The 18,809-nt window shown below is 42.3% G+C and overlaps 1 protein-coding gene across 10 annotated transcripts in view; it reads right to left on the reverse strand.

Moving 5' to 3' along the window:
• Window positions 1-18,123, reverse strand: part of DAB2 (DAB adaptor protein 2) — a 28,627-nt gene extending 10,504 nt beyond the window's left edge. Inside the window, exons 1-8 of one of the 10 annotated variants that reach the window (XM_054054982.1) lie at window positions 17,911-18,123; window positions 14,862-14,982; window positions 5,414-5,565; window positions 5,072-5,191; window positions 3,841-3,980; window positions 3,030-3,128; window positions 2,578-2,709; window positions 203-280 (exon numbers count right to left, since the gene is read on the reverse strand). In XM_054054982.1, coding sequence (XP_053910957.1) covers window positions 203-280; window positions 2,578-2,709; window positions 3,030-3,128; window positions 3,841-3,980; window positions 5,072-5,165 — 543 coding nt within the window. In that variant the 5' untranslated portion in view covers window positions 5,166-5,191; window positions 5,414-5,565; window positions 14,862-14,982; window positions 17,911-18,123. Of the gene's footprint in view, window positions 1-202; window positions 281-2,577; window positions 2,710-3,029; window positions 3,129-3,840; window positions 3,981-5,071; window positions 5,192-5,413; window positions 5,566-10,741; window positions 10,872-11,406; window positions 11,540-14,861; window positions 14,983-17,565; window positions 17,659-17,910 lie in introns of those variants that run through there. The other 9 variants (XM_054054984.1, XM_054054981.1, XM_054054983.1 and 6 more) reach the window with 9 other exon arrangements.
• Between the last annotated feature and the right edge of the window lie 686 nt (window positions 18,124-18,809).

Here is an 18,809-nt window from a genome sequence, read left to right on the forward strand (position 1 = left end):
ATCCAAAGCCTCTTGCTTTGGAGAGCATACCAGATCTAGGAGGTAATCAAACTGATGGTACAACTACCAAGTAATAGCTTCAAGTGATCCTGGGTTTAGACAGACCCCAGTGTCAGGTCTTACAAGAGCTCAAAAGCCAAGACAAAGTTGAAGCAAGCTTTATTGCTATGCAGATTAATGCAATTTTAATAATTTTACTCACCTTTTTCTTTTCATCTTTCTTCTTCATGTTATATATTAGTTGGAAGAGGTCCTTAAGATCAACAACTAGAGGTTCAGCCTGAAAAAGAATGCAGATTTTAGGCCATGTACTACTTCTCCGTGGACTTCTGAGGCAATGGTGCAATAGTAAGGCTGCAATTCGTAAATGGTGCAATAGTCAGATTGAGATAATGGGAAAAGTAAGAGTTTAAAGGACTGTCTGGTCTCCACATAAAGCTTATGCAGAATCCAAGGCTACTGGGGCACAGCCAGCTTAGAACTGTTAACTCCACAGGAAAAGTGGCTGTATTTGTGCAAATTCTGCTATTTTTTTGCTAAAACTCTTGTAGTAGAAGACATCTTAAGTGCATGACAACTTGCAATCACATTTCCTCAAAAGTGCAAAGTTTATACAAACTCTCTGGTAGCCTCATGAGAGGAAAAACATTTTGCATCTCTATTTGCAACCAACTCCAACACCTCTGCTGCAGAAAGCTTCTATAGATGATATTACACCTGTTTTCAGCAGGATGCAAATAAATCAGCAAGGCAAGCACAAGGTAAGATTATCATCACCTCAAACATGTAAGCCAACACCAGGTTTAAGTAGTATCTGTATCAGGATAAAAATTTCCATTTGCATTCCCTGCAAATCCATTAACAAGAATGTTTTGAGTGGTCACTGAGGTGCTAGTAGTCTCAGCTATATTCGTTTCGAACTTCTGCTTGAGGCAGAGTTTAGAGCAGGACAAGTCCCTCTGTTCAGCCACTACCTTTGACTCAGGCCATGAATCTGTTGAATAGATCTTGCTGTTTACATCTGAGCATCATCGTCTCCTAATCAAGGATTTTAGACATGCAGCTGCAGGAAAAGCCATTTAATGGGTAAACTTTGACAAACAGTACATCTACAGCAGTCTAGAGCTTCTCAGCTAGATGAGTTTGTGTTAAACAGCACTACGTCAAGAGCTGTTTACAGGTTGGTGAAGTTTTTAGGCTGGCAAGCAGCACCTCACAGTGAAAAGCTCTGACAGAACAGACTCCAGGCCAGAAGACATACATGCAGCCTTGTACTTAATCTACAATTCCAGTGAAGTCAATACAACACAGGACTCTAAACTAATAAAACAGGCTCAGGAGTGGATGTTACAGCTGTTAAAGTACTAATATGTGCCAACACTGAGCTCCTCAGTTCCATCTGAACTGGGTCTGAAGTTGCAAATAGTTTCATCAGGAGGGCAGGCAGGGGTGTGTATGAAGAAGTTACTAGGTTTTAAAGTCCTGGCTTGTCAAGTCATTATAAGGACTATTATAGATACATTATAATAACAAGCTAATAAATGACAAATATCTAACTTAAGTTCACAGAATCATAGAATCACTAGGTTGGAAAGGACCTACTGGATCATCAAGTCCAACCATTCCTAACAATCCCTAAACCATGCCCCTCAGCACCTCACCCACCGTCCTTTAAACACCTGCAGGGAAGGTGACTCCACTCCTGCCCTGGGCAGCCTCTTCCAGGGCTCAGTGACACCTTCTGTGAAGAATTTTTTCCTGTTGTCCAGCCTGAACCTCCCCTGGTGCAGCTTGAGGCCATTCCCCCTCGTCCTGTCCCCTGTCACTTGGGCTCAGCTCCCTCCTCTCCACAACCTCCTTTCAGGTAATTGTAGAGAGCAATGAGGTCTCCCCTCAGCCTCCTCTTCTCCAGGCTAAACAACCCCAGCTCTCTCAGCCGCTCCTCGTAAGACTTGTTCTCCAGCCCCCTCACCAGCTTTGTTCCTCCTCTCTAGACGTGCTGCAGAGTGTTCAGGTCATTTAGGAAGATGCATAACATGCAGCAGTAATTCCAAATAGCTTTTTTCCAATACTGTTTATGTGCAGATTCTCTTCAGAAAGACAATACTTGCATAAACTATTTCTGCATGGGAGAGCTTATCACAGAGGGATCAGAATCCCTCCTAGAACTAACTCTGGGAGGACCAAAATTGCCTTCACTGATCCCAGAAACACCATTTGATTCAAGAATTAGCTTTCACTGACAATAGCAGGCCACTGTATAGGAAATCCCAGGATAATGGCTCTGTGCATCTCACTAATGACACCCATGGCCTATGGATGCATTCAGCAGGGTTAATCATGGTAAGCAAGGCCACTTGAGTGTTTTTATTCTGGAATACAGAGAGGTCAAACAAGATAAAAGCCATTGGTGATACAGTCAATTCCTACTGCCCTCCTCTAGGAGAAGGCTATCCACCTGCGCTGGTATGGCCCTATGCCTCATAGGGATACCAACAAAACACCACACCCTTACCACAGAGTGTTTACACAATAGCATTATGCATAACAAATGGAAAAAAGGTGTCTGGTCTATACCTGTTGTGCTGTTTTTATCGCAAAAAATTGGTGCTGGCCTTCTCCTCCACATATATAGCCAAAGGCACGATTGTCTGTTACATCCCGAGCAATAAAGGAGATTTTGTTTACTGGATGCTCATGTTCTATGACCTAGAATTGAGGAAAAAAGAGTCAAGAGCAAAACATATTTGTTTAAAATGCTGGTGACACAGCAGCTGCTCTCTTCTGTAGTTAGAGTGATTGAAACTGTTAGAAGACTTCATTTCAAGACTCATATTTATCAGCCTTTGACTAACCACAATCACATGTAGTTATCCTTCTGGCAGGAAGCTTCAGCATTACAACCCATTTCACAAGCAAGTATGTGGCCGGCATTAAGGAATCTAAGAATCTAGTTCAGACTGGTCTAACTTCCAAGCACATAACTTGCTTTACGAATCCTATTAGGAAAAAAATCAGTCATCTCTTACCCCAGTTTTCTCATCTATTATCTTGATACCAGAAAGAGAGATGTTCACCCAGATCCTCTGTTTGTGTTGACCCTGGGAGCGGGCTGCCACTGCCATTCCCTAAAGAGTGAAAATATCAAAGTATTGATGAGACTTTAATTACATGAGACTTTTGTTTCCTTATATTCCTCATGAGCCCATGTCTATGACTGTAGTAGTGCTAATCTAGTTATTCCTATGCAGTTGTACAGTTAGAGCAGCATTCCTCTTACAACATGCCCGATTAGGTTAAATGATACCTCAGAATGAGATTTGGCTTCTTCGTTAAGTGTTTGAGCTACTAAACTTATTTTAGTTCACAAGACTGCTCCAGTAGGAGCATCTTTACCAGCTTTCCTGACCTGACTGAAGCTATGTGAGTGTTCTGTGCTCCAGAAGTAATCTTCATTGCTGCAGGGTCTCATTTAGCTTTTGGCTTATCTGTACGTCTTGGTGTCACTACTGCCACAGGACACCAGCTTGCGCTTTGAGGTCAGTGTTAAACTGCAGAGCTCCCCCTCCACATCCAAACACCAAGCTCGCTATTTGTGATCAAGTTCATACTATTTTCATGCATACTGGATGCTGACAAGAGACCCAATGGAGCAACACAATCTATCAGAGAAATACTGTCCTTTGAGCAAGGAGTCACAGCTTCAGAAGTAACATTCACCTAGATGGCTTTGTTTTCACTGTGTTAAGCTGTATTTGGCTCAACTTCAAAACGACCCCTTGGTCAGCCTTCTGAAGGCTACCCACAAGTTGTTCTCTACATGCCAGCTCAAGCTGTTACCTTCAGCTTCATCATCGAATCTTGACTCATTTTGTCTCCTCTTGCCTCTGGGACATCATCGATGCCAATCAGTTTAGCTTTGTATCTCACACCATCACCTTTGAATCTAGCCAAGAGAGACTCATCTGTCTTTTCTGGTCCTGAAGATAAAATAAAAGTATTTTTTTCTCTAAGAGAGAAATGTCTGTTGTCATTTTGTTATCTTTTTTTTTAAAATATATACCATGTAAGTACACATCAAAAAGGTTCCTTGAGCACAGCTGACTAAGAATTCAGTCCTTCCAGTACTGTGTGCACTGCAGCGCAGTTACTCCTTTAAGGTCACAGTGCTCTTGCGGAATCTGACCTGAGTTCAAAGAGTGGAGCCCAGTATTTAATATTTGGGGACTTCAGAACAATTGTTTTCCACAAAAAAGACTGTAATGCTTAAAGGTGATAGCCAAGTGGATATAAATGCTAAGCAAAAACACCGAGAAGAAATACTACTTCCCATGGCCAATAAGCTCTCCAGATGTTAGCCCTTAGTTCTGGTGTAGTCAGATCTCTTGGCGTGCAAGAATCTCCTAGCTCTTGCACTAGCATTTTCTACCAGCATCATCATTTCTACAAGTCCTGGTACCCCCACCCATGTAATCACATGGGATCTTAACTAATTTGCTGTTCCTAGAACTTCTGAGAACTGCTTGCTTTTCTTCACTGCATGCTCAATATATAGTCAAGTGTGTACCTAGGTATGCATTTCTGTATGAGCTAATTCTACTTATGTGACCTGATCTAGCAAAAAAAGTTTATTATCTGATCTACAACAATTCTCATTAAATGAGTTTTCTAGCTTCTCCGGCCTAGAATCTCTATCTGTGTCCAGCACTTCATTCCTTCTCTTGAGGGATGTGAGAAAGTAAGTTCAGGTTAAAAACTGACAGCTACCTGCATGTTCCCAAGTCTCAGGAGGCTTTCACTTCCCTAGGCTTTTGAAGACTTTTCCTATTCAGCAAATGAGTCATTTAGCAAGTGGAACTGAGAGCTCAGAGTTCAAAGCTAGGGAAAAAAACTCCTTCCAGCTAAAAGCTTACCTTCTGGTTAGATTTATTTTCCTAGTCTATTTACCAGTTCTTACAGTCAGCTTGAAACCTTAGAGTTATTGTAACTATGCTGTGAGAGTGACATTATTTTTAGGTAAATGCAAAAGATTAAGGACACTGAATAGAGGAGGTATTCAAGAGATAATTACCTTTCTTTTTTTCCTTCTTTGAAGCTTGTGCTTTTGGTGGAGCCTGTTGCTCAGGCTGGCTGTTGACAGTCATAGTTTCAGCTTCAGTAGACATGATGAGATGGTGGTCAGTGATGCTTGCTGTAAATTGAAAAAATCCAAATAATTAGTAGGAAGGCATAATATTTTACCTTGAAGAAGAAATATTCTTATTAGATCTGTTAGTCCAGTTTTGTTCTGCTGAACACTGAAGACTACTAGTGCCTGAAAGTTTTAGTAGTGACCACAGGAAGTCTGACTCACTCTGTTCATCTCAGCATACAGAGAACATGCAGTTACGGCCACTAGGTGATGAACTCTTACCTCAGTAATACTTAATCAGTAGAGCACACTGACCTACATCCACAGGCTGTACTTGCATCACTGTTTCAATCTGTTAACCTTTAGCGTTTTACCATTTAAAGCTCTTTATAGATATTTTGCTTCATTGTCCTTCAGCACTGCCAGCTGCACTTCTGTAGCAGGATATGAAAGAATGGAAGAAGCATTTGCTAGGATCTCTTCCAACCACACATGAAGTTGACACCAGAACACCCAAAGGAATCCACTAGATCTTATTCGTGTTCCTACAACTAGTGGAAGTCTAAGGTTATATCACCCTTAGGGTGCAGGCAGACTGTTCCAGGCAAAAAAACCCCTTGCAACAAAACCCAATCCCAAAAACTACACACCCTTGTCTTAACAGTAATCAAGTAACCTAAGGTTTTTCAAAAAACCCTACAAATTAACAAAAGCTATGGACTACTACAACCTAACTCTGGACTACCCCATGAGATCCTTTTGCCTCTGAGATACAAGGTTCATTAAAAAAAAAAAAAATCATCTGCAGTCACCATGTTTTGTTCCTACACAGCTGAAACATTGATTCACACTTACCAAACAGAGCAACTCATTATCTTTATGGAGTTCTGAAGATCATCTATACCCAGACAGAAAGAACTATACATTCACACCTGCTACAGAAACTGTTCTATAAGCCTTTTGTCTGAGGTATTGCAGTGGCTTCAGTCATTCTCTTAAATTTCAGGGTGACAAGTGAAGCCAAAAGATTGTTGAAATGATTAAGTAGCTGGGCTTTACTTGGCAAGTAACTTCCCCTATATCCAGAAAAGGAGCCACAGTCCAAGCCATGACTTTTATATATAGGCCATCATTTAAGATATACTACATACCCAGATGCAAGGAGTGAAGCATTGTATGTCCTCTAGAATTAGAGGCTTGTAATTCTCAGCAGCCTATTTATTCCTTATTTTCCTTAGTTAGAGCCAATGCTTTATCCATTACTTGGAAGATAATTTTAGGGTTTTGCTCCCACTCCTCTTCCCTCAATTCACTATCAAGTTAGGTGCTACAGACTGACTCATCCAGTTTACTACTAACACAGTAATGGATGTCAATGCTTAACAGATTCTTAACCTAGGAAAAAGAGATTCCTAGGTCTTTGAGAGAATTTCACTCTGAAGGCTTCCAGGAGGGAGGCTTCAAGGAAACTAGCTTTTAATATAAGCAAAGTTAGATCTAGCTGTTTATCAGATGGTTTATGAATTGTATTTAGCATTGCTTGGGTACATGAGAGATAAAAGTGTTCAGATGGAAGAAATCTCTTGCAGCTATACCTGTTCTCCTCCATAAGCAACTTAGCTGGCCACAGCTAGGGAACACTTGATGCAAGGGAACAGAGGTAGTTGCTGTGAAAATTTCAAGAGGTTCTGAGTAGGAATAGATGTTAGAGGAAGAGTTGATACAGCAAGCTATGTTTATTTAGGAAACGTTATTGCTGAAAGAGTGACTTGTTACCCTATTCTGACAAAGGGGCAAGGGGGGAAAAAAGTATTACAGTCAGCAGGGATTTTGCAGGATATTTACACCAGTGCTAAAAAGGAGCATGTCCATTTAAAACCACACATCGAGCAGGTAAAACGAAGACACTCTAAAATTAGACTACTTCGTCTGATGATATAGTTTTGGGTGGAGATAGTCTTTCTCAGCATAATGAGCCTCTCTAGATTCATCACGTCCTTCAGAAGGAGAGAGGAAGGAAAGACAGAGTTGAAGTTGAATCATTAGGTTAACCACTCATCCCCTCTTTAGAGGGCAGAAGGAAAAGGCCTGGAGAACAATAGAGCAAAGAAATGCCCTCTAGGAGCTGAGTCACAGTTCCAGGACATTCTGCCCAGCTCTGCACTGGAAAGAAGAAATAATAACCTCAAGGCACCAACTCTTGCCTTTCAGTAATCCTGCTTCCTCAATTTAATCAGTAGAGCTACACCCAGCTCTACTGTTATACAACCACAGCTAATCTCACTCTGAAGTAACACTAAGAGGCAATAACAAGTAAATAACCTTTACTTTATAGAATAAAAAAAATAATCTAACCTTTATGGAATATGCACAAGTGAGACCTCTGTTTGTGAACTGTAAAGTGGTACAAATCTAGATGGGCAGTTGCCATCTTTAAACTCCAGTCTTCCCTTCGTTATTGCCATTTGCCTCCATCCTACGGAGGCCGGACCTCTTATTTGCCTAGAGCCAGAAAGTGCAAGACCCCACAGTGGAGGAACATAGGTAAGGATACACACAACTCTAGCTGAACCTTTGCAAATACAAGCCTTGCTGTGGAGAAACTCATTCTCACTGTTAGCAATGCTATTTGAGAAGGTTAGTGAGGGCTTTCTGACCAGTTTATGGGAGATACTCTGCTTTGAAGTGTGGCACAGCTCATCTTGCCTGGTGAGAGTTCATAGCACTTGGTAGTCACTTGCCATACCTTCGGAGAATACAATGTCTTTCTGAATCATGTCTCTGGAACAGGTGAATTAGCAAAATTCAGAAGGCAAGAATAGACCAAGGCAGCCTTAATACATCCTCATATTTTAAATAACTACTTCTTGACATTTTAGTTAAGCCACAAGACTATTACAACATTGCCTGAGGCTTCACCTTAAAATTTCAATGGGAGGGGGAGCAACATTATGTAGCTTGAGGTGCCATTAATCTAGTCTGCTTGCTGTATAAGAGTATCAGCCACAACTAAATTTGGATTCTATGGTTCACATCCAGCTTGAAGCTGTGCAAAGTCTTTGTCACACTGAAGTTTGGCCTATCTTCAATAAAAGTGCTGGTGTGTTCTACATGCAAGTAACCACTAAAATGAAGTTAAAAATCATCTGTTTGCAGTTCTTGTTTTTGTTTGGAGGCTTCCTTTAACAGTATTGAGTCTCTCAGTATTTCCTTAGTCCAGCTGTTGCAGTTCGGCAACAGGAAACTAGAACTGTTCCATTATACTTGAATTCTGAGTTCATCTGAAAAGAGCCAGCCAGCAGTATGGCAGGGTTAGATATGCACGCACTCTTATGCAAGGACAGTCACGCCTTCATATAGCGGTACAGTGAAGAACAAGATAATTACCACAGCAACTATGCCAGCAGACTATTAAGTTATGTCTTTTGAATCTTCTCCATGTGGATAAGTCGCTTGCTACCACCACAGCTTAATTACTCACAATGCAACTGTATGGCCCGTTTTAACTACTGTGCTAAATGTGCTATTTCAAAAAGCCTTAGGCTGTAGATCCGTGAATGTTGCTATGCTGGGAGAAGTGCCCCAAGCTCTTCCCTGTATCCATAGATACACACCGCATTTCGCTCAGCCTCTTTTCCCTTTATTCCAGAAAGGGCTTATTAAGAGACCACAAATATTATCTTCCTCCTTTCATACAGGGATTATCTTGTGATGAGTATTTATCACTCCTTAGGGAAAGGCCATTTCAGGCCCTCAAGACAGGCTTAGAAGTATGAGCTGTTACCCACTGCCTCGAGTGAGGAAATTCTCTATTCAATCATTGTACATTTTTTTTTTTTTTTTTTTTTCACACGCTTGCCCAGGGAAAGTCAGTCTTAAGATTTTGGACATACCATGCCCTTGGTGTGCTTCTCTGCACTCTCTACAAGAAGGGCTGTTGGTAGTGACAAGTCATCCTTGAAATACATGTTTCCTAGCAAGACTTGAAGCACATCTGAAACAACTTTGTTGAACACCACAGTTTCCTTTACAAGATGCTTTCACTATTACCCCTTATTTGAGCAAAGGGTGGCAATGTGGCAGCTACCCTTAACAGTTATATTTTTGTCATGTGCACAGGGGATTGAGAATCTTTATGGCTGTAGTCTGTCACAGGCTTTAAAGACCAGACAATAAGCCTCACCCAACAGAAAGGGGGTTTTGCCCCTTAGCAGACAAAGATAATTGACTTAATGTTAATGAAAGCTTGTCTGACGAACAGTTAGGGACGCTGAAAAATTTGAGAGGCAAGGCAGATAAACTAAACATCTGCTCAGCAGTCTCACACTTTGTCCTTTTCACAGCCTGTGCTCCTTCTTTGTCCCCTGATACTACAAGTACATGATTCAGCTTAAAGAGTTATCACACATAAATATTAACCTCAAATTATAATCTGAGTGGTCAGGAGAGGACAAAAGCAGCTTTTATTGCCAAATGCAATATAGCCTGTTAGGATGAAGTAGTAACCGGAAGCATTGCAATAGTTCAAGTGCTGAATATGCTTCCAGTGCAGGTTCTTCCCCTCCCCTTCTCAAAGAGTTAGTCAAGTTCTTCTGGTAATAAGGTTGTATCAGGATCTACACAACGTATGCTTGGAAGTACCTCCAGCCATCAAGTTCTGGACAGAAAAGCTGTTTTCAGAAGGCTGGTAAACAAGCTGCCCAATTATGTGAATTCAAGACTTCAGTTCTGCAGGCTAAAGAAACAGACTAAAGGCTAAACAGCAATACATAAAATGCCTAACAAGAGTCAAAGTTGTAAAGCCAGATACATTTACTATTAATGGACTATCTTGATTAGCATCATTTATCCACATTAGCAGTGTAACAGCCTGTTTGTTTGAGCCCCTGTATGACTGACAAATCCTTATGTCTATCTATCACATATCTATCTATAAAAACTATATCTATAAAAACTATCACATTTTCTGCCTAGTTCCTCCTGCAGTGTTAGTGCCACAATTATCCCTGAGGAGAACTAGGCATGCATTAATAAATCAGAAACACGAGTGTGCTATTCAGACTTTTGCCTTTTGAACAGGGTCATTCATACCAAAAAGTCAAAACACCATCTTATGCGTTTTGTTTCATTGCTGGAACACCCATCGCTCTAGCATCTGACAGTGCCTAAAAGTTCAAGTTAAATAAAACATTTGTAACATGACACAAGATTATTATGATTTAGATGGAAAATCCCAGATGCTTTTTCTGTTGCAAGCACCAACATTAATTTGTTTCCTTCATTAAAACAATCAAATTAGTCTGCTAGGGAATAGCATAGTCAATACTAATACACATAAAAGATACTAGCCTTACCCAGAGGTAGGTTACACCTGGTATGTATTGTTCACACTCGTTACATATAGGTACCTACTTGAAGACAAATAGTGGAAGAGAGTTCATAGTCGGCCTGGGAACAGTTCCCCTCCAGTTTATGTCATGTCTGGAATGCAAGACTAGCACCTCTTGTCAAAAGGCAACTGAATACAGGTTCCTGTACCGCTAAAGTCTAAACCCAAGCCTCTGTGATTATTTTTACAAGAGGAAACAACTGAAAATTATGTTGACTTACCTTGCCTGGCAAGTGAGACTGTCATTCCAGCAATCACTAAAGTCTAGATTAGCGATGCCCTCAGCAGTTTCTCCTTGTGATTCCTTGATAGCACAGAAACCAAGACCAGTGTTTTCAGCCTAAGTTCAAAAAGCCCCTTGAACTGTCCTGTTTAGGCTGCAGGTAGTTAGAAACACGTTTTGTGGTTGAGAGATCATTTGTTTGGTATCATGACCTCTGTTAAGCCAGGCACTTGGCCTGCTGGGCAGAATATTTCTAGATTAACAGGATTTTACTTTCAGGAACTTCCTTCATGCAATCTGCCACAAGCGCTGTTTGATGTTCTGTCCTCCCACCCAAGAGACAGACTGACACCTCGTCAAGGTATTAAGGAAGCCTTATGCCAAAAGCTTCCTCCACCAACAGGACTACTCTTTTGGAATAAGCCACAACTGCACATCCATGTTGCAGGATATGGCACATAGCCAAGCTGTCTTTATCACACAGAACCAGTAATGACAAACAAGGAGGGTGACATTCATCTCCTTAATGGAACTGAAATGTGGTAACGGACATATGAGGGAATGCCTTCTTCACACTGCTCCCTTCTTCCAGCACCAAGTGCAAAGTAGATGAAGATCTTAGTACTCCAGTTAGGCATATCCGCTACAGATGTTGTCATGTACCTTTGCTGGTGTGGCATCATGCCTGTGAAACTACCCAGACACCATTTCAGTCAATTTGCCAACTGCTATTTCATCAATTGAATGAAGGAGTCTGTCCTCATCATGTCAGTGCATCAGCGTCCTCTGAGCTGTTTGGTTTTTAGCAAGGATGTAGAAACTCCAACTAAGTTCCCAGAAGTGTTTTCTGCACACTTGAATCACAGCCAAGTGAACAGGTGGAACTGAAGAGGTCACAATTTCTGTTAATTAGTTTCTTCTAAACTCAGCTACCACAGTAGCTCTGCTTTGGATTTTTCTTCCACTTGACAAGGAAATAAATACAACTGTTGCAAGAATACTAGAGCAGCAGGCTCAGGGGAAGTCACGACCAGTCTGACCAAGCTGTACTCAACTAAAAATTAGGAATGATAAATTGGCAAGGTTTCCCTTCTGCTTACTGTAAAGGAAGTGAAATGCTTTTCATGAGCTGGTGCTATCTAGCTCATGAAGACTTAATACCAAACTGAAGGGAACTAGCATTGTTATAGCTTGACAGTTATTCTTCAGCCATGAACTCCAGTGTCCGAAGTTAGTGTCCAGGCACCTAGGCAGTTCATTTCCAATTACAAGTTGTTCCAGGAATAAAGTAGCATCTTGCAACAAGCCTTGGTAGCAGCCTGTCTAATCTCTGTTCAGCATTTAGTATCCTAATCTATTCGTTAATTTCTTAGGTTAAGAAACCCCTTCACTCTTAGTACCAGCAATAACAGCATCTGAACTCCAGATTCTTCTTACAGAAAAAAATTGATAGATATCACGGTACATGCTTTCTTTATAGAGAGATTCTGTTGGTAACGGGCTTATTATTAGATTATATACATAGATTATCCACGAGAAGTTTCGTCACATCAGTCTTCAGCACAATGCAAAGCATGCAGTCTTCCTAAGAGGTGACTCCTCTATGCTACTTTCTCAAATTTCCAGTGGTGAAGCTTCAGAGATCAGAAGCTCCTAAGACAGAGTTCAGTTGTCTGTCCAGCTAACGCTCAGGAAAGCATCACTTGCCTACTTACAGGATGGCAAATCTCAGGCCATGTGCCTGCAGCACATACCACTCCATCATATGTCAATACTAGAAGCTCACTAGATATACCAAATAACCTGGAAGGAAAGCAGTTGTTATTCAAGACATCTAGCGTTTACTCAGATGCAAACTAGTTTGAACTAGACAACAGCTTGAAGACTTCCATTTCCAACTCTAGTCCTAATTCCCTCCCTCCCTAGAAGGGCTGTTTCTGATCTTTTTGTAGTCAGTATAGCAGAGGACTCTTGCCAACAACTACGCTTTTCACCCCCTTCCTCAGAGCAGGAACTTGACACATACTGAAGCGGTTATCATAAGTTATTTCAGCTGCACGCTGTTAACTATCCTGTGCTGGCAGAGTTATCCCTCTTCACAGTTTGGGTGTGGTCAAGCTACACAGTTTAGCATACGTTCTTTATAGCCTATGCTAAGTGTTCTATACCTGTTCATGAAAGTATCTGTACAAGCAACAGGATTTAGCTGGATTATTCTTGTGCTCACTCAATCTATAAGCACGTAGTAACAGTTAGTGTCAGGCATCGGTTTGCTTACCCAGCCTGATGATCTCATGAACATCTGAAAACCTGTCCTTAAACATTCATTTTAGCAGTATTTGAAGAACCCTCCACCTAGGACCGCACTACAGTGCCTGCTGCTGCAGAAACTGTTGTAGCAGTCGTTGCCACAAGAGTCACTCCATACCGTTGCTTGTAACACATGCAAGTTATGCTCATGATGAAGTAGGTTCATCAGAAGTATGATGAAAATTCTGCTTACACCTTATGAGTGCACACTCTTCTACAGCAGTTTCAGTCCTCAGTTAGGTATTATGAAGCATACAGCTTAAATCAAGGGTTACTGCTGCCTTTAAGATTAGTTATTACCAAGGGCCCCAGCTCTGTCTTGTTCATGCAGCAAAAAAGACAATGAATAACTAAACAAGACAAATCTAAAGAGGTGGTATAGAAAGATCTACACTAAAGGTAAAAAAAGGATCGACTGAGTTCCACTGCAACTCCTTCAGTAGCTGTTCTGCTAAGCAGCAGTCTACTATTCTGCAGTAAGTTTCCCTGTTGGTAACTGTAGTTACACATTTGTGATGTACATTAGGGGAACAATACTCCTCCTACATCCAGACATTAAAAGTAATCCTGATCAGATTCTCTCTAATTTTGCATTTTTATGATGGTCTTGATATCATATTATGGGTATGCCCCCACTCATCAGAAGCATGCAAAGACAAGCGTGAGACATATCCTACTCTACATTTTACCTTCCATCAGCCAGGCAAGCAGCTGTGTGAAGGTAGATCTGCTGTTCAAGCTACTAGAAACTAGTTCTTACTCATACAGTGCCTAGAGGAGCTAGTTCCTAGTTGATATTGTCATGAAGCCGCCTGTCAAGGTAAAGGTCTACTATCCCATTTTTCAGGCCCACTTGCTCTGTTCAAGAGATAATCCTCATGAAGTATGTCACCTTTCGTCTTATTGCTTATGGATGCAACGTGAACTGACAGAGAAGCAGGAAATTCAGCTCCAAGGCCAGTAGTTTGTCCTTAACTGCCTCTAAAGTGTCCAAGCTTTGAAATATAAGGTGATATGCACCAGCTACGAAGGTTTATTAGAAGTTTTTTTTTTTTTTTAAAGAATAAATCTCACAGATTGTTGGGAGTAAAGGTCTGCAAGGCATTTCAGCTGAGACACTTCATCTTCAAGCGCTCCATAGCGCATGCAAAGCACATCCTTTCAGAAAAGGGGAAACTGGAATGGTCTATGCCCCATCAACCAGGGCTGACAAGAGTTAGATGGAAGAAGATGCTTTGTTCTGCACTCAACTGCCCAGCTTGTAAAAACAAGCCAATCCTGCTGAAACTAGTACGTACTGTTTATTGACTAGGCCTGCCACTATGCTTCATCCAGCTTCTTTATAACCCGTAGACACTTGAACCCAAAATCAGCCTCAAAATCATGTTTCTAAAGCCAGTTTGTTTTTTTTTAGTTGTGGTACACTTTATTCTATTTGATCCCTCTAGCACCACCTCAAGTAGTACTTCCATAGAGTCCATGCTGAGGCAGAGGAGCAGTGGCTTATGCTTAGGTTTGTTTCACAGCAGAAGCTCATTAAGACCTCTTATCATTGCCCCACCTCTCCCCAGGAGGTAGTGTCTTGATTCTACTAGTAATCCCTTAGTCTACATGCAAGATCTAGGATTTTCTCCAAAACCCTTGCAGATTACAAGTTACCTTCATGGTATCTCTTCATCATTTCACAAAATTGAGTTAATGAGCAGTATTTACATGATCAGTATTGTTTCCAGAACAAGCTGACTTTCTCTGGATGTGGAATTTACTGTTTCATTGTTCAAGCAAATTCATGCTTCTGTAGTGCTCACCTATTGCTTGCTTTGCTGAATGAAGTCCACAAACATTCCCAAGAGCAGGGTTAACCCAGCAGGTCACACAAGTGCCTTGGAGTGTAAAGTTCCTCAGCAGACATCAATAGGAGAGAAAAATCTGTAAGTTTGGCAACAATATTCAATAACTACAGTATGTTATATATTTTCATTTACTACATATCCCAAGCTATGTCTTTTATTCTAGACACTCCAGGCAGACAAGCCCAGATTCCACACCCCCCCGCCCTGTTGTCACTATATGCATTTCTTTGCTTTCCTGCAGAGACAAAAATCTAAAAGCTGTTTTTGTCACCCTCTGCATACATTATATTCACCTGTTCATAGTGCCTCTTTCTGTATTTGCTTGCGACATGAAAGCCTTAAGCAAGAAGCACAACCATAGCAGCTACTGGTCTGCAGTGTCCAGTAACAGCACTTTGACAAGTAATAATCTTAATTAGAAAGGGGGTTGTGTCCTGCAGATGTATAGAGATACTTTGAAACGTAGTAAAAGGCACATGTTAGAATGGATAACCATCTCTACCTTCACAAAAGGAAGCTGATGCCAAATTTTTGGCATTTGGCCCATCCTTCCAACTAACAGTGGTGAACACAGCCTCTGGTTCTCAGCCAACACCTTTGTTTGAAGTCACAGAACTATCAGAGTAGTGCTTGTCATTCTCTCAGTTTCCTGTATACAGTGACCAGCCCACAAGTCTTAGTTCTGCTGAGTGGAATCTCTCTCTTAAGACTGCGAGCACCTGGAATTCATTCCACTTTATTCTGAGCCTTCCTGTACTCCAAGTCACAAGGTTTGCTAGTTAAGCCTCTTCTAAGGGTTTACCTGATATTCATCGAGCGTTTGCATCCTCCTTACCATTTCTACCAATTGGTTCTCCTCCTCCAAATGCAAACTCTAGTGAGTTACTATTATCAGGAACTTCTGCTTTAGATTTGACCACAACTTTAAGTCTAATCAGAAGAGTCTGGAAGCCCGATTATGCCTGAAGAACCACTGTGGTGAATTCAACTGCAGTGATTCTTTGACCAGACATGGGGGATCACTCCCTGGGTCAACCCTCAGCTGAAAAAATTTTCTTTGGATTCTGATTCACCTCTCTAATTAGCCACCCTCTGCCTCACCCACCTCCTGGAAGGTCCTATGGAAGCTCATCTGAAAACCTGCCTAACAGGTCACTATCAGATACAAGGACATATTTTCAATTTACCAGCACCTGCTAAGTCATCACAGCCAGCTAGAACACATAACTTCATAAATACTTCTCTCTACTTCAACCTGCATCTCTATTTTGCCTGTCTACACAGGTGCTCCCAGCCCTAAGCATATTTATGCCCATTCGTTAGCATACAATGGCTAAATCTAAAACTAGATGCACTCAGATCTAGTCCATTTCAGACAGCCTCATTTAAGGAAGTTGCAGAAGACTTCTGAAGCAAAATTTAAGGCAAGCTATCTTTAAGCAATACCTTCCCCCCCGTCCTATCCCAATCTTCCCCTCCGTAATTCTGCTCTATCAGTGAACTTGCATGCTGTCCTATTAAGGGCTCAAAGTAACCAGCCTCAGCTGATGTGAGGCATGACAGCTCTGCTACAGAGAAACACAGCTGTATTGGCAACACCTGCCTTTATCCTATTGCTCATAACACAGCTACTACCCCAGCGCGTCATCATATGATGATCATTGACTTTAAGTCTCACCAGCTCCAAAATCAGTTTCTCCAACAAGGTAGAACACTTGCTCCAATTAATACTGGACACTTTTATGCATACCCATGTTACCACAGAAGGCTCGTTCCGGTTAATCCTGGACATCTTTACCTACAGCCATTTACCATAGAAGGCTTGTTCTGGTTAATCCCAGACATCTTTACCTATAACTATTCACCACAGAAGGCTTATTCCAGTTAATCCTGGATAACTTTACCTATACTGGTTTACCACAGAAGGCTTCTTCTGGTTAATCCTGGACATCTTTACCTATACCCATTTACCACAGAAGGTTTATTTTGGGTAATCCCAGACATCTTGACCTATACCCATTTACCACACAAGGCTTATTCCAGTTAATCCTGGACATCTTCACCTATACCCATTTACCACACAGGCTTATTCTGGGTAATCCCAGACATTTTTACCTATACCCATTTACCACACAAGGCTTATTCCAGTTAATCCTGGACACCTTTGCCTATACCCATTCACCACAGAAGGCTTGTTCCAGTTAATCCTGGACATCTTTATCTATACCCATTTACCATAGAAGACTTCTTCTGGTTAACTCTGGACACTTTTGCCTATACCTATTCACCACAGAAGCCTTATTCTGGGTAATCCCAGACATCTTTGCCTATACCCGTTTACCGCAGAAGTCTTGTTCTGGTTAATCCTGAACATCTTTATCTATACCCATTCACCACAGAAGGCTTGTTCTGTTTAATCCTGGACATTTTTACTTATACCCATTTATCACAGAAGGCTTATTCTGGGTAATCCCAGACATTTTTACCTATACCCGCTTACCACAGAAGGCTCGTTCCGATTAATCCTGGCCATCTTTGCCTATACCCATTTACCACAGAAGGCTTATCCCAGTTAATCCTGGACACCTTTACCTACACCCATTCACCACCGAAGGCTCATCCCAGTTAATCCTGGACATCTCCACCAATACCCACTCACCACAGACACAGCACACAAGAGGGGTTCCCAGCGAGGATGCTCAACCATACCAACACCCCCATTTCCTCCACAGCACCCTCACCCTTCCCTCCTCTGCGCTGCCGGATTGTTTCCTATCAGTAATTTACGTGACATTTAGCCTTCATACCCTTTTCCCTCTTGGCCACCGCTCCTCCCGCCCTGCGGCCGAGCCCCTGTGGCGCCTCACACCGCCGGACGGGCCGCCCCCCCCTCCCCTTCCCGCGCTGCGCCCGGTCCCGGCAGCGCCCCGGGGGCGGCCGAGCAGCGCCCCCCGAGGACAGCCGCCCTCCCTCCCTCCTCCCCGAGGCGCGGGGTCCGGCTTACGGGCTAGACGCGAGCTGCTCCGTGCATGTCCGAGGGCGCAGCCGTGGCCCGGCCGGGGACGGCAGTCCGGTTAAATATTGGGTTGCCCCCTCGCCTTCGGGTCCGCCAGCCACTCACAGCCAGAGATATGGTTTTAATCAGATGCTGGCAGCTGAGGACTAACCCAGGAATGCGCTGTGATGTTTTTGCTCCTCGCTCTCGGCTACTCCCCCTCGGCGTGTCGGTGCTCGCAGGCTTAACCCCTTGCGAGCCGCGGCTCTGCCCCCGCCTCTGCCCACCCCGGTGCGGGGGGAGAGCCCGCGGGGACAGGTGTTTGTGCCTCTGAGGCAGCAGCGGGGCCAAAACCCTCTTCTAGGAAAAAAAACCCCAAAACGGGTCCCCTCGTGTGTGTTGACACAAATGTGGGTGCGGTGACGGTGTTACTCCAAGTCCAAACCGACTTTTTTGGGGTTGGTTTTTTTTTTCCTTCCCAAACCCAGAAAAACAGCACCCTCACGCTCCCCCCAAAATGTGTGGCCAGCTGAACAAAAATATTGGGTCAGTGCAATTCATTTTCTGGGTCACATCCAGGCCTGACCTTTGTACTTCCCACTCGTATTTATTCAAGCATCTAACGTGTTTTGTTTCCCAGTGCAGTACAGCTGTCTTCCAACTTGTATGAAAGAGCCTCTGATAAAAAAAAGAAAAAAATAAAAAAAATCATATTTTTGACCTTGTAGCAACTTATTATTTTTTTTCTCAAGGCTGTAAGCTCAGCTTAACGTTTATTTTCTCAAAACAGTGCAAGGTATTTCTATTCAAAATAGTGATACTGTGCTCTAGGGCAATACCCAATTCAAAAAGACAAAAAGAGCGATGCTTTTCCTGAAGTTTTAATACACCAGGGAGCTATTTCTAGC

The sequence above is a fragment of the Cuculus canorus genome, chromosome Z (genome assembly GCF_017976375.1).
Source record: "Cuculus canorus isolate bCucCan1 chromosome Z, bCucCan1.pri, whole genome shotgun sequence".
NCBI lineage: Eukaryota > Metazoa > Chordata > Aves > Cuculiformes > Cuculidae > Cuculus > Cuculus canorus.